Source organism: Littorina saxatilis, linkage group LG1, assembly GCF_037325665.1.
Source record: "Littorina saxatilis isolate snail1 linkage group LG1, US_GU_Lsax_2.0, whole genome shotgun sequence".
Taxonomy (NCBI): domain Eukaryota; kingdom Metazoa; phylum Mollusca; class Gastropoda; order Littorinimorpha; family Littorinidae; genus Littorina; species Littorina saxatilis.
Genome location: NC_090245.1, coordinates 70,439,718 through 70,454,882, shown reverse-complemented (window position 1 = coordinate 70,454,882; position 15,165 = coordinate 70,439,718). Strand labels below are relative to the sequence as shown.

Sequence of the window (15,165 nt, the reverse complement as noted above, 5' to 3'; positions counted from 1 at the left end):
TTGGACACATACTGAATATCAGTATCATGGCTGCATTCTGTGCACAGTGGATTTGTGTGTGTGTGTGTGTGTGTGTGTGTGTGTGTGTGTGTGTGTGTGTGTGTGTGTGTGTGTGTATGTGTGTATTGTGTGTGTCTGTGTGGGTGTATATGCGTGTGTGTGTTGAACTAATTAAGCGTGTGTGTGTGTGTGTGTGTGTGTGTGTGCGCGCGCGCGCGCGTGTGTTTGTATGTGAGTGTTAAACTAATTTAGCGAATTGACATAGGGGCCAGTTAGAATAGATACCGGCACGGTTGGCCTAGTGGTAAGGCGTCCGCCCCGTGATCGGGAGGTCGTGGGTTCGAACCCCGGCCGGGTCATACCTAAGACTTTAAAATTGGCAATATAGTGGTTGCTCCGCCTGGCGTCCCTCATTATGGGGTTAGTGCTAGGACTGGTTGGTCCGGTGTCAGAATAATGTGACTGGGTGAGACATGAAGCCTGTGCTGCGACTTCTGTCTTGTGTGTGGCGCACGTTATATGTCAAAGCAGCACCGCCCTGATATGGCCCTTCGTGGTCGGCTGGGCTTTCAACACGTCCACCCTATGACATGACTATACACTCAGAACGCATGCGCCAAAGCATAGAAATAGCCTGCTGACAACCAAAATTGGGACATTTTGAAAAAAATATTGTAAAAAAACTAGTACATGTGGAGACTTACTTTTTGCACACAATTAAAGAAAGATCTTTCATTGTTTCAGAAATGTACTTTGTATTTGTCAAAAGGCTTGTTGTGTTTGTGTGGTATGCTATTGAAAATGTCAACAATTTAAATAAAAAAAAAGTCCAGAGGCACCACATAAATACTACAGACATGTTTGAAAATATGCACAAAATGTTGTTAGTGAATACTCAAAAAAGAATTTGCTAACCTGAATGAGACAATGAGATGACTGGGTGATGACTATGATGAATATATCCATGTAGAAGAAAAGAAACACTTGCTGTCACAGTATTTACAGTGCCACACTTGGAAGCACAGCTCAACGCAAAACGCCACACCACATTCCCGGCACCAGAATCGCGTCCCATTGCGTTGGGTTTTATCCATAGAAGAAAAGAAACACTTGCTGTCACAGTATTTACAGTTTTTGTACAAATGACTTGTTTTGAACTCGGTTTATGCATGGAGAACATCCTTCTTTGTGTGCCACACTTCAAAGCACGGCTCAACACAAAGCGCCACAGCACATTCCCGGCACCAGAATCGCGTCCGCTTGCGTTGGGTTTTGGCCAAAGTAGCATTCACACCTCGAGCTCTTGATTTGGCATAGCAGACTTTACAGTTATTGTAGGGCTTGGCCAGTGTGGTTGCTGGAAGGGCAGCTGCAAAGTGGCGGCCAGTCAGGCGCAACTTGTCACCAACAGCAACATGTGCTATCGGGATTTCGTCCACCACAGGCAACTGTGTGAGGACATCCTTGACAACATCTTCAAGACATTTCTTGGCCCTCCTCTTCTGTTTCCTGTGTGCATTGAGGATGATCATGGCTTGTATCATGATCATGGTCATGAGGTGAAAGAAGAGCTTCTTCCACCATTTGACACTCTTGCGATGCATCGGGAAGTAGGAAATCAGTTGGTCAGAGTGATCAACTCCGGCCATGTGAGCGATGTAGTCGATCACTGCAAGAGGCTTTCGCTTCAGCTCGTAGCGTGCTTGGATCATGCGAAGGCTTGGGCGATGCATCGTGGACAACATGAACACGTCTTTCTTGTCCTTCCAGCGACACACAACCACGGAACCCTTGCGGCGGTAGTCAATGGCACCTTTTTCCAAGTTCACGTCGGCGGCACACATCTCCTTGGGCAATCCCACTCTGTTCCTTCTGACTGTCCCACACACCATTGTTCCACGGGCAGACAGATCCTCACACACCTTGGGGCAGCAGTAGTAGTTGTCAATGAACAGTTGGTAGCCTTTATCCATCAACGGCACCATGAGACGCATTACAACATCATACGGCTTGTTGCTGAGTCTCCTGTCTGCGCAGAACATTTCAAAGTGAAAGACGTACCCAGTGGAACTGTCACAGAGTTCATAGAATTTGAACCCCCACTTAGTCGGCTTGTCCTTCATGTACACACGAAACTTGCTGCGGCCTTTGAAAGGGCACATCGCCTCATCTACACAAATGGTCTTGTCCGGAATGTACGTCTCCTGAAATTTGGTGTTGAGGTGTGTCACAAGAGGACGGATTTTGTGGATTGGGTCATGACCTTCTTCTCCGAAAGGCACAAAAGTTGTGTTGTCGTTCATGTGCAAGAAGCTCAAGATGTCCATGAAACGGTTTCTCGACATCAGCTGACTGCAGTATGACGCATGAAGTGCTGGGTGACGCGACCAGTAATCCGACATTCTCGGCTTCTTCACAATGCCCATGTGAATGCAGCATGCAAAGAAATTCCTCATGTCGGGGATGGTGACTGGTTTCCATCTGGCCCATGCAGACTTTGGTGGAAGAGTGCCCCCGTTCTGCCGTTGTTTCTGCTCAATGGCATCTCTGCACAACATAACAAGAGAACAATATTAGTCATGTACACATACGCTGACATGCTAACAGTTCTTTTTTCTTATTGAGAGAGAGAGAGAGAGAGAGAGAGAGAGAGAGAGAGAGAGAGAGAGAGAGAGAGAGAGAGAGAGTGAGTGAGTGACAGAAAGTGTGAGAGAGAGAGAGAGAGAGAGAGAGAGAGAGAGAGAGAGAGAGAGAGAGAGTGAGTGAGTGACAGAAAGTGTGAGTGAGAGAGAGCGAGAGAGAGAGAGATAGAGAGAGAGAGAGTGAGTGACAGAAAGTGTGAGTGAGAGAGAGCGAGAGAGCGAGAGAGAGAGAGAGAGAGAGAGAGAGAGAGAGAGAGTGAGTGACAGAAAGTGTGAGTGAGAGAGAGAGAGAGAGAGAGAGAGAGAGAGAGAGAGAGAGTTTATAAGTATATGCAGATGTACAAGTACACAGTACAAAGACACATAGAAATCAACATGTGTACTCAACAAAATGAAACAGGTAAACCCCCACGCTTTTTTGACTGAGAGGGAATTTAATTTACAGCATACATAGTCTCCCTCTGATCTGTAAACTGCCACGCCCCCTTTTCCCCACACACCTCTCTACAAACACCCCCCTCCCCTCCCCCGCCACAGCCACCAATACTCATATTAATTTTGTTTTGGGAAATAAATATATTCTAATATTACGAAAAAATACAAACTTCATAGCAAACAAAGCATTCATCAACAGACATCACTGGAGTGAAACACAAACTTGTGTCAAGTCACAAGTGAAGTCAATGGTGAAGTTTTGTTGACATTCTAATATATTTATCTATGGCCACAGAAGAAGACCCACCCACACACACAAAATACGTACCTTGCATATTGATTTGTCTCACGCTGTATTCGCTGGACCAAATCGTTGGTGAAAAACACACTGTATGCATCCAAGGCCGTGGGATCATCGATGCCATGGAAAACGTGATCTTGCAATCCTTGTTTCGGTGCGGGAGAGAAGTCGGGAATTTGTGGGAAATTTCGCAGGTTTCTTCCCCAAGAAGCGAAGTCGTTTAAGCAAACAAACAAACAAAGTTAGAATAGATCAACCCAAAAATCTTACTCCGAACAGGAAGCAGCAAGGCTGTGGATTTTTGGGTTGTGCCCAACATGAAAAGATGCTGCTAGCCTGCATAGAAGCCTGGATAGATCAATGGCGATGAACATGATCGCTGAGACGAGAAGGAATGCACCTTTAATATTTATCCTTGCGCGGCAAGCGTCTCAGTGTTCTCGTACGTGCTTGGGTGTCAAGATGTCTCCTTTGCACGTGCTGACCGGGTTAGTGGTGGAGAGAAGTAGATCAAACGGTCACGGTAAGATACGCAAGGTGCTAAAGTGCAGCAAGATCCTGTCTTGGGTAGTGTATGATGTATGAGCTTATTGAGGTCTAACGAATGACGTATCACAACGTGCGCAGTCGTCCTTGGCGGTCAAGAAAGCCGCGGGCGCCGCCGCGATCATTGCGCAGACGACACTTCTAGACCACCAATATTTTTTTGTGCGCATCACGTGCTCCACATAAATCGGCCGGAAACGAAGCAATTGGAAAACCTGGATTGGGTGTTTTTGTTGTGGGAGGGGGGGGGGGGATCTCGTTTTAGGTTCGCGACTCTGACCATCTTGGCAGACTTCGAACGCACATCCATCTAAGTCTTCAATTTTGTTCTATTTGTTTCATCATTATTTGTCTGTCTGTTTACTATCAAGACCATTGGGTTGATGTACTTGTGAAAGTCTTCTTTTTTCTCAAAAATATACGTTCCAATAACTAACATTTCTTGTGTTTATCTTTTTTTTTTAGCGGTTCACCATTAGAGATCTGTTCAGGCTTTTAATACACGGAATAAAAGTATCCTTCTACTTAATCACATACCAAAAATGAACAGCCTGACTTCTTCCTGCGCAGAGTGTTTTTTTTTTCTTTCGTGAGTAAGGACAGGCTTAAATTGTTATCTCTGTTAAAAAAAAAGTTCACTTCAGTTCAGTTCAGTTGAGTGTCAGGCTTCTTGAGTCGAAGAGCTTTTTTTTTGTTTGTTTGTTTGTTTGTTTGCTTAGCGCCCAGCCGACCACGAAGGGCCATATCAGGGCGGTGCTGCTTTGACATATAACGTGCGCCACACACAAGACAGAAGTCGCAGCACAGGCTTCATGTCTCACCCAGTCACATTATTCTGACACCGGACCAACCAGTCCTAGCACTAACCCCATAATGCCAGACGCCAGGCGGAGCAGCCACTAGATTGCCAATTTTAAAGTCTTAGGTATGACACGGCCGGGGTTCGAACCCACGACCTCCCGATCACGGGGCGGACGCCTTACCACTAGGCCAACCGTGCCGGTATGAGTCGAAGAGCCCCACCACACATTGTTTGAATATTCGGCTAGACCTTTTTCTGAGTACAGTGTTCATTGTCTGGGTACCCGTACAAATGTTGCATTTACAGCTTAATTGTATTGTACATGTACACATAAAGCACAAGGAAGACCACAGAATTAGCAATGGCAATACAACTGTTTGATGTGTTAATGAATTGTTTCAATGCAGCAAACGCGAAGTCTATATGAAATGGAGGGTTAATAGATTTAAGTATTTAGCGTTTAGAAAATATGTGGAAAGACAACTCAACCAGGTTTATAATCATTGTTCATCGTTGTTATCAGGTACATTGTCAAACTTTCCATCCTTTTGATCTTTCAAGCAAGTAGCAGAGTGTTTCACAAGCCACATTCTTTGGAAAGCAATGAACAAAAAGTATAACCCCTCCCCCGGCACATAAACGCGCCCACCCAATCAGTCGCCCTCTGTCTCTCTTTCTCTGTCTCTCTTTCTCTCTGTCTCTGTCTGTCTGTCTGTGTGTCTCTCTTTCTCTGTGTGTGTGTGTGTGTGTGTGTGTGTGTGTGTGTGTGTGTGTGTGTCTGTCTCTCTCTCTCTCTCTTTATCTCTCTCTCTCTCTCTCTCTCTCTCTCTCTCTCTCTCTCTGCCTTTCTGTCACTGTCTCTGTCTGTCTCTCTCTGTGTCTCTGTGCCTCTGTCTGTCTGTCTGTCTCTCTCTGACTGTCTGCCTGTTTGTCTGTCTGTGTGTCTGTATGTCTGTCTGTCTGTCTCTCTCTCTATCGCTCTCTCTCTCTCTGTCAGTCTGTCTGTCTTGTCTGCCTTTCTGTCACTCTGTCTGTTTGTCTGTCTCTGTCTGTTTGTCTGTCTCTGTCTGTTTCTCTCGCTCTCGCTCTCTGTCTCTCTCTCTCTCTCTCTGTCTCTCTCTGTCTCTCTGTCTCTGTCTCTGTCTCTGTCTCTCTCTCTCTCTCTCTCTCTCTCTCTCTCTCTCTCTCTCTCTCTCTCTCTCTCTCTCTCTCTACGGTTATTGAGACAGCCAGACAATTTGTATTCAAAGAAGGCATACAAAATGTTGTTCAACCTTCACGAAAAAGGTGGTATCACATGGGTAACGCATGTAAAGGCAGTTTTGTGTGAAAATGGATTTTACCAAGTTTGGATGTTTGGATCTGGAAACGAGAGGGTGTTTTTTGCAGAACTGAAGGAGAGGCTCTGCAGTTCCTTCTGTCATGATTGGCGTAATCATTTGGACTCGAGTGAGCGCATATCACTGTATGGAAAATATAAAGCCTGTTTTGAAAAAGAACGTTATGGGGACATTTTATGGAAAGATGTGTACAGAAATGTCATCGCTCAATTTAGAATGGGTGTTTCACAGATAAATATCCACAGATATCACTTCCAAAACTCAACAGAAAACAAGTGTTGCCCCTTTTGTGAAGATAAATTAGAGACCGAAATCCATTTTTTTTTTGAATGCCAAACATATTGTGAGTTAAGAATAAAGTATTTAGCACAGTTTTTAAGTGTTGGTGATCAGTTGGGCAGTATGATTACCATGTTTAAAAAACAAGACACAGAAACAATTGTAGATTTAGCAAAGTTTTTGTTTTTTGCATTTCAGTTAAGATTGTCAATGTTAAATAATAATGAGGATTAATTGTCGCTGAAGGTTTTGTTGTTGCTGTATTTATTGTTCGGTTGTATGTATATATTAGGCAGCATTGATGTGCATGATTAATATTATTGATAGAGGAAAGCTTGGAACAAACCACTGTGTATTTTGCATACGTTTAAATATCATGTTTTCTATTTTTTCCTGTGATTCATGTGTACCCCCCCACCCCCCCCCCCCCCCATTGAAAGGGGCTGCAGGCCCATATTCAATTAAACTGTGTCAGTGTCAGTGTCAGTGACAGTGTCAGTGTCAGTGTCTCTCTCTCTCTCTCTCTCTCTCTCTCTCTCTCTCTCTCTCTCTCTCTCTCTCTCTCTCTCTCTCTCTCTCTCTGTGTCTCTGGCAATGAGTGTTCTCCCCTCTTTTACTCGCGCCGGTGTGACGTTTTCATCTTTCGCCGTGTTGATATTTCGCTTCTCGGCCTCGTTGATCTAGTATAAACTCTACACTGAACAAAAAAACACCCTTTGATAGTACTGATGAGCGACCTTGTGTACCTTACATTCATGGGGCCAAATTTGTCCAACCAATTTGTTTTATTTAACTTAGAAATTTAATTCATCCTAAAATGTTTTCCTTCTAACTCAAGGGACGTAACCACTCAGTACACGTTTTCGAAGAATTCGATGTTGGGGGTGAAATCTATTAAATTTTACCACCAATTTTCTTCACATGCAAGAAACTGACATGCTTTTCGTCCATAAATAATTTCACTTCTTAATTTTACCAGGAAACAACATTTCAGTCTTGAGTATATATATGTCGAGGGGAAAATATGTACACAGGCGAAAGATGAAATCGTGACACCGGCAGTCAACGTCTCAAGTGGTCGGGGACCCATTGTAGAAAGACTTCCCACCTTTAAGGGCCCTGCGGTAGATCAACCCAAAAGAGTAATGACTCTTTGATACAGAAAGCGACCCTAAAACGATTTCTATTCACGCTCGAGATTACTGAATTCAGCTAGATAGTGTTTGAACATAGGCGCACGAGAACGGTATAATTTCAAGGTGTTAACGAAGATATCTCTTATTTATTTATTTATTCGTTCAATTTCTTTATTTACATGCAGGCTTTAGGCATTTAACAAAAAGGGAGCCGTTTTGTTTTGTTTTGTGTGTGATTTTTTTTTATAGAGTTATTACGAACCGCATGTATCCTACAGGTATTTTCGAAAATCGTGTTTCCGATGAAAGTGTAGGTCAGAGTTGTTTTCTTAGTGAGTTCGTATTTTTTTTTTCTCATCTTGTTCTGTGATATTTACAAGTCTATGAATGAGTTATTTCTTGCCTATGTTCGGCATATAACGCTTGCCTCAACTTTGTTTGAAATAGGCATGTAACTTTAAGTAAGTCGTTGCTGTTTTATTTTACTTATAGTCTCTATACATGAGGCCATGTCTAATATTTTGTTAGGAGGGGGTAAGCGCGATGTCAACATACCATTTCTTTCTAAAAGATAAAGAATAAAGTGGTTTCTGCAGTAATTAATTTCATGCGCCTATAACAAATGTGTTTTTGATTGGTGCCCTTCTTCACTGACGTTTTCAAGAGGTCCGTAATAACTTATTGGCTTTCCCCATAAAACCGTAAAATACGAGGCAATATGAGTGCAGACAACTTGCTTGCACACGTACAATATCACTGACCTCTGAAAAGTTAAGATTTAAACATACTGGTAATGCTTACTTGGGCTGTTGGGGTCTATGTCGACCAAAAGAATGGGATTCACTGTAGGTCGAGTTCCTGTAGGTGGATTCTCTGTATACCTAAGACTTTAAAATTGGCAATCTTGTATACAGGGAATACCACAGGGTATAGTTCCTGTAGCGTTTAGCTGATATCAATGAAAGTCACGTGATACTTTGCGACATCGTTAGAATTTGATGTTTTTCGATCTTTTTTTGATATTTCTTAGAAATTCGAGTATGGTTTGCAAGTTTATTGAAAAACTGCACCCTGTGGGATTCCCTGTATACTAGATTGCCAATTTTAAAGTCTTAGGTATACAGGGAATCCACCTACAGGAACTCGACCTACAGGGAATCCCACTCTTTTGGTCGACATAGACCCCATCAGCCTTACTTGGGGTCAGACACCAATTCTCTCTCTCTCTCTCTTTCTTTCCCCACCGTTTTGACACCCTCTCTCTCTCTCTCAATTTCTCTCTCTCTTGTTGCAGTGCGCGTGAATATTATTTAAATTTCCCTTTTGTCAAACAACCAGAAAAGAATAATTTTGAACGTAGGCCCATGATAGTTATGCATGAAAACAATTCAATAAACACCCATTCGTCAAAATAATATAACGAAATCTGTTTCAGACTGCAGCGATGAAATAAGACAACTCTCTTTTTTGACTCTTCTCCGTGGGAAGTCACTGAAAGTGAATCAAGATGGCGGAAATAACAGCATCACGCACGCAGGAAGTGGCACGCACACCACCACAAGAGACGTCACGCACACCCCAGGAGACACCACGCACAGCCCAGGAATCCAAAAACGCGTATAACTACCAGGACTCGGCACGCATGGCAGCGCAGGAATCTTCGCGCACATACAACAATCAAGATACTGTACGTGCCACGCAACGGTCCATGTCGCGAGCCACTCTGCAGCCTGCCGTGCACGATTTCAACGGCAACATCATCAAAAAGGCTATGGGTACGAGTGCAAGTCAACAAACATTCAGCGTTCTTCTTTCCCGTGAAAACTGTTTGGCTCATCTGTCCAGGGCTAAAGTGCGCGAAGCGAAACTAGGTGCTAAATGGGTTTTGTTTGTTTGTTTGTTTGTTTGTTTGCTTAACGCCCAGCCGACCACGAAGGGTCATATCAGGGCGGTGCTGCCGCTTTGACATATAACGTGCGCCACACACAAGACAGAAGTCGCAGCACAGGCTTCATGTCTCACCCAGTCACATTATTCTGACACCGGACCAACCAGTCCTAGCACTAACCCCATAATGCCAGACGCCAGGCGGAGCAGCCACTAGATTGCCAATTTTAAAGTCTTAGGTATGACCCGGCCGGGGTTCGAACCCACGACCTCCAGATCACGGGGCGGACGCCTTACCACTAGGCCAACCGTGCCGGGTGCTAAATGGGTGGCAATATTAAGCAGCCGTGGGTCGGATTGGTTGAAATTTAGATTCGTTGACATTTCACACAATCAGATCCCGCGGCTTGTTCCCACCCAGTTTAGTTTCGTACGCCTCAGCCCTAGCTTTTACATATGGAATAAGAACATTCCTCCACTTGAACACGTACCGAAAATCAACACCCTGACCTCTTCCTGTGTAGAGTGGGATTTTGTGTAACGAATTAGTTCATGAGGGTGACAGGCGCATTGGCCCAGTGGATAAGACATCTGCCTCCCAGTCGTAAGGTCGTGGGTTGGGACGTTTCAATAATTTTAAGAAAGTGTTACTGAGTGATGCGCCTGCAGTAAAATCGAGGCACTGCATGGTCTCAATACGGTTTGTTGGAGCTCAATAAGGCCTGGCGCTCACCTTTGTAACTTCAGCAGGACAGACGACGCACTGCAGATTATCCCAGCCCGCTACACGTTGCGTGAAAGGAAAACAGGCCAAGTACTCGTCCTAATCCCTATCGCAGCATCAATGATATGCAGTGCGTCGTCTGTGCCGCTGAAACTGCGCTGGTATATTCTGCCCTTACCAGTCTAGATTCTCTGACGATGTTTCTTTTTATATTTAGTCAAGTTTTGACTAAATATTTTAACATCGAGGGGGAATCGAAACGAGGGTCGTGGTGTATGTGCGTGTGTGCGTGCGTGTGTGCGTGCGTGTGTGTGTGTGTGTGTGTGTAGAGCGATTCAGACTAAACTACTGGACCGATCTTTATGAAATTTGACATGAGAGTTCCTGGGTATGAAATCCCCGAACGTTTTTTTCATTTTTTTGATAAATGTCTTTGATGACGTCATATCCGGCTTTTCGTGAAAGTTGAGGCGGCACTGTCACGCCCTCATTTTTCAACCAAATGGGTTCAAATTTGGTCAAGTAATCTTCGACGAAGCCCGGACTTCGGTATTGCATTTCAGCTTGGTGGCTTAAAAATTAGTTAATGACTTTGGTCATTAAAAATCTGAAAATTGTAAAAAAAAAATAAAAATTTATAAAACGATCCAAATTTACGTTTATCTTATTCTCCATCATTTGCTGATTCCAAAAACATATAAATATGTTATATTCGGATTAAAAACAAGCTCTGAAAATTAAATATATAAAAATTATTATCAAATTTTTTTTTTCGAAATCAATTTAAAAACACTTTCATCTTATTCCTTGTCGGTTCCTGATTCCAAAAATATATACATATGATATGTTTGGATTAAAAACACGCTCAGAAAGTTAAAACGAAGAGAGCTACAGAAAAGCGTGCTATCCTTCTCAGCGCAACGAATACCCCGCTCTTCTTGTCAATTCCACTGGCACTGCCTTTGCCACGGGCGGTGGAGTGACGATGCTACGAGTATACGGTCTTGCTGTGTTGCGTTGCGTTCAGTTTCATTCTGTGAGTTCGACAGCTACTTGACTAAATGTTGTATTTTCGCCTTACGCGACTTGTTTTTCTTTCAGACGACGACCAGGTGGTGTGGCTGATAGGCAAGAGCCACGCCAAGATCCACCCAGCCGCCACAGAGTACTCCTACCCCGTCCCCGCCTCCTTCAGAGGAAGCGGAGCCTTCGGAGCACTGCAGTGGGAGTCTGCACGACTCCCCAACGTCTCCGGCCCCCTGGGAGTACCCTCTCACCGGTCCGACCGCACATCCGCCTGGGCCGAGGAAGTTCACCGTCGTCACTTGGCGAGGACTGCACGTGCACGCGCGCGACTGTCGCCCAAGCACCGAATGATTGAGCGAGTGATTCCCAGCGGGTCAAGCATCATGTATGACCACAACCACCACCACCACCATTCCCATCACCAGAACAGCTCCTTTAGCCTGTCTCTACCTATGCCCATGAACGAAGATAACATGGAGGATGTTCGGCTGTGAGTATTACTCTTCGATTCTACTCTGCGGTTGCCGTAACAAGCAGCATTGAACATTGCCGGTGAACACATTAAAGGTGTGTGCTGGTTTTTGCAAAAACAGCAACAATTATTTATAGTTAGTATAAGCTGAAAGAAAGAGTTAAAGCAAAGAGGGTGAGAGAGAGAGAGAGAGAGAGAGAGAGAGAGAGAGAGAGAGAGAGAGAGAGAGAGAGAGACAGACAGACAGACAGACAGAGATAGCGACAGGCAGGCAGGCAGACAGACAGACAGGCAGACAGACAGACAGACAGACAGAGAGGCGGAAAGAGACAGAGAAAGAGACAGATACACACAGACAGACAGACACAGACAGACAGATAGACAGACAGAGGTTCCTTAGCCACCCTGAACGTTTGCCCAGAAAATAATGACCTCAACATTTTCTTTGGCAGAACAAGCCTCTCGAGACTGTCATCCAGGAACGAAAATTTCCACACCGCAAGGTCTCGCCCCGCTACCTCCGGCAGATATTTCGACTCCAGCAACGGACTGCGAAACAGATTTAATGGCCCCACCGGTCTGAGGTCACGACCAACCACTGCTTCACAGTCCTCTGGGCCCGGATTGAGCGTACGAAGAATCACTCTGCACCAGAAAGAACTAATGACTTAGAGGAGAACAGCAAATCGGGGCCCGGACTGAGCATATGAAGAGTGAATATGTTTAAAAAAAGAACTAATGGCGTAGAGAAGAACAGCTAATCGGGGCCGGGATTGAGCATAATTATACGAAGAGTGACTCTGCACCAGAACGAACTAATGACGTAGAGGAGAACAGGTAATCGGGGCCCGGATTGAGCATTCAAAGTGAATACTTATGTTTAAAAAGAACTAATGACGTAGAGTAGAACAGCAAATTGGGGCCCGGATTGAGCATAAACGAAGAGTGATCCTGCGTCAGAACGAACCAATGACGTGCAGAGTCACAGTCTCCGTGGCCTAGACCAGGTCTCTGCATTATAAAGAGCTGATAACGTATATAGATGGTCACACCCAATCAGAATGGATTGTGGATGGATATGATGCTCACGCGGACGCTCATCGGAACTGAATTTGCTCGGACTATTATATATTCTTATGATCCTGGTGCGAATGTTTGAAGGAAATGCTCTAAATTAGCATGGCACACTGTGTGTGTGTTGTGCTGATGTAGCTGATCGTAGACTGCTTTAATACAGGGTGTTTGAAATAAATCACACGGCACATGTAATCACGCACGAGGTGGTTGAGTAAAGCCGCGACAAACACACATCTGTGCTACTGGATGCTCAAACGCGCAAGATGGACGCCATCGTTCAAGGGAAATGATTGCTTTATTACAAAGCCACGCAGCACTTACTTCGCTGAATTTACAGTTCCTTGTTTCTTCTGACAGTGGTAGTTTCAACAATTGGAACTCTGTTGAGGGACCAAGAACTACATGACGTGTTAAGTGAAAACTTGTCTCGGCATTTTCGGGAGATTTGTTTGGACAATGTGAAGTGAGCTTGTTCGGGATGAGAAAAACTGCATAATAAACAAACTGTGATTATCAATCCATGTGAAAAAATATTTCACTCGTAGATATTTGCTCTCACATGTTCAAGTCACGCTCACAAAGCTGTGGGTAAGAGTGTGTATATTTTCCCAGTAACAGCATTTTGTTTTGACGCGAACAAATCGTTTTTTGTATATAAACTGGGAAGACTTATCTTCGTTATTTATTTGTGCTTTCGTAGATGTGAGATCGTCAAACTGGAGAACACCTACACGTTCATTGAACTGCCTTCACCGATTGGACTTTGTCTTAAAAAAGATGTCCCCAAAAAAAGAAAAAAAAGAAAAGATAATTATATTATAGAAACTCGGAGGATTTTACAGTAATTCTTCCTTCAACTTTGTTTTGCTTTGATTCAGTAAACTCCCAATCACATCACATACCAGATTGTGAATGCATAGTTTAATTAAAACTTTCTCGAGGCGTGTACAGTACTTATTAGTTTCAACTAGAAATTAATTGAGCTACTTTTATTCATAATTTTGTCTTTCTTTTCAGAATTTGGTAATGAGAGGCTTTATTTTTCTTCAAGCAAATAAAAAATACCATAGGTCTTTATACGAAAAAAACAGAAAACACAAGATTTCAATTTACGGTTCACGTCCCCTTTGGACCAAGTCTTAGCTGTAAGATTTCAAGAGTTTAGAGAGCAAAGAGATTTACTTAATTTCCTCTTGCGTTGTATATTGTTGGTTAATGAGCTTTGTTTAATTATTGTGACTAATGTCCATTTGTGGTAATTTTCTTCGCACAGGAGTATAACGTATAAAGTGAAATGCGACGAGACATACTTTAAATGTTCGAGTACTGCTATAACTAGCTAACTGGCTTTTAAACTAGGAACTATGCCCTTGGTTGACTACCATGGGTAATGTCCCTTGTCGGGAGGATGTGTCTCTCACCTATTTCCTTACATTCAGCGCTACTTTATAATGGCTTATGCCCATTATTGACGATATTTGTCAGCTGCAACCTCCCTTGATTTCCCGCCCCTCCCACCTCTGAGAGTAAACAACAACATGCACGCACGCACGTACGCACGCACGTACACACGAACGCACGCACGCATATACACATACACGCGCACCCACGCACGTGTACACACGCACACACACACACACAAGCACACACACACACACACACACACACACACACACACACACACACACACACACACACTATCAGTTATTCCCTCTTACTTACTTTGAATTATAAACTAAGGCCTGTGCTCATTTTCGAAAATTAGTTTCGGGGCAGCCAACTCTGCGATACAGTCATCAACAAATGTGATATTATTCTACGTGAATCTTGGTGCACAGGCACAAAAGGAATACATATTTAGCTAATATAATGTTACAGTTTTGCTTCTGTGTTGATGTTTTGTTTGTTCAATGGCTGCAGTTTTTTCCATCCACTTTCACGCACTCAGATAGACGGACAGACATATATACACAGACAGACAGACAGACAAACACACACACACATAACACACACACACACACACACACACACACACACACACACACACACACACACACACACACACAACACGTACGTACAACCATGTGCGCGCAGCGATAAAAAAAGAGACACATTTCAGACTTCAGATGTCAATGGTTTTATGGACTTAAAATAACCCCTGAAATCAGCGAACAAACATAAGGCATATGCATCCTAACGATTGAACTTTTAAAAACGATCAAAATTGCACCGGAAGCAGACAGGGCATGCAACATGTCCCAATGGCTATGATCATAGCAGGAAACGATCTTGTTTAGATGCTGTTTTGTTGTTGGCATCTTGCACCAAAAACAACACAGTCTGCACTGGGGGGAAAGGCTAGCCGTAAACAGTGACCGCAGGATGCAATGTCCACTTCTGGACCCAAAGCATATGTTTACAATACACATCATATTGCAACACTAAGGATCCAGAGACAAAGCTCGCAAGGGCTTCACGATGGACCAGATCCAAAGATG

The 15,165-nt window shown here is 43.8% G+C and overlaps 2 protein-coding genes across 3 annotated transcripts in view; one reads left to right on the top strand and one right to left on the bottom strand.

Annotated features, from left to right (window-relative positions):
• LOC138977232 (uncharacterized) overlaps positions 1-14,539 on the top strand; it is a 19,650-nt gene extending 5,111 nt beyond the window's left edge. The window contains exons 2-4 of one of the 2 annotated variants that reach the window (XM_070350147.1): positions 8,917-9,256; positions 11,194-11,608; positions 12,043-14,539. In XM_070350147.1, the coding sequence (XP_070206248.1) occupies positions 8,989-9,256; positions 11,194-11,608; positions 12,043-12,262 (903 nt within the window). In that variant the 5' untranslated portion in view covers positions 8,917-8,988 and the 3' untranslated portion in view covers positions 12,263-14,539. Of the gene's footprint in view, positions 1-8,916; positions 9,353-11,193; positions 11,609-12,042 lie in introns of both variants that reach the window. The other variant, XM_070350139.1, reaches the window with a different exon arrangement.
• On the bottom strand, positions 1,164-3,587 carry LOC138946198 (piggyBac transposable element-derived protein 4-like). The gene is made up of 2 exons (XM_070317748.1): positions 3,406-3,587; positions 1,164-2,547 (listed from the first exon to the last, which is right to left on the bottom strand). The coding sequence occupies exon 2, from the start codon at positions 2,454-2,456 to the stop codon at positions 1,164-1,166; it is 1,293 nt and encodes a 430-aa protein (XP_070173849.1). The 5' UTR covers positions 2,457-2,547; positions 3,406-3,587.
• Positions 14,540-15,165: the final 626 nt, after the last annotated feature.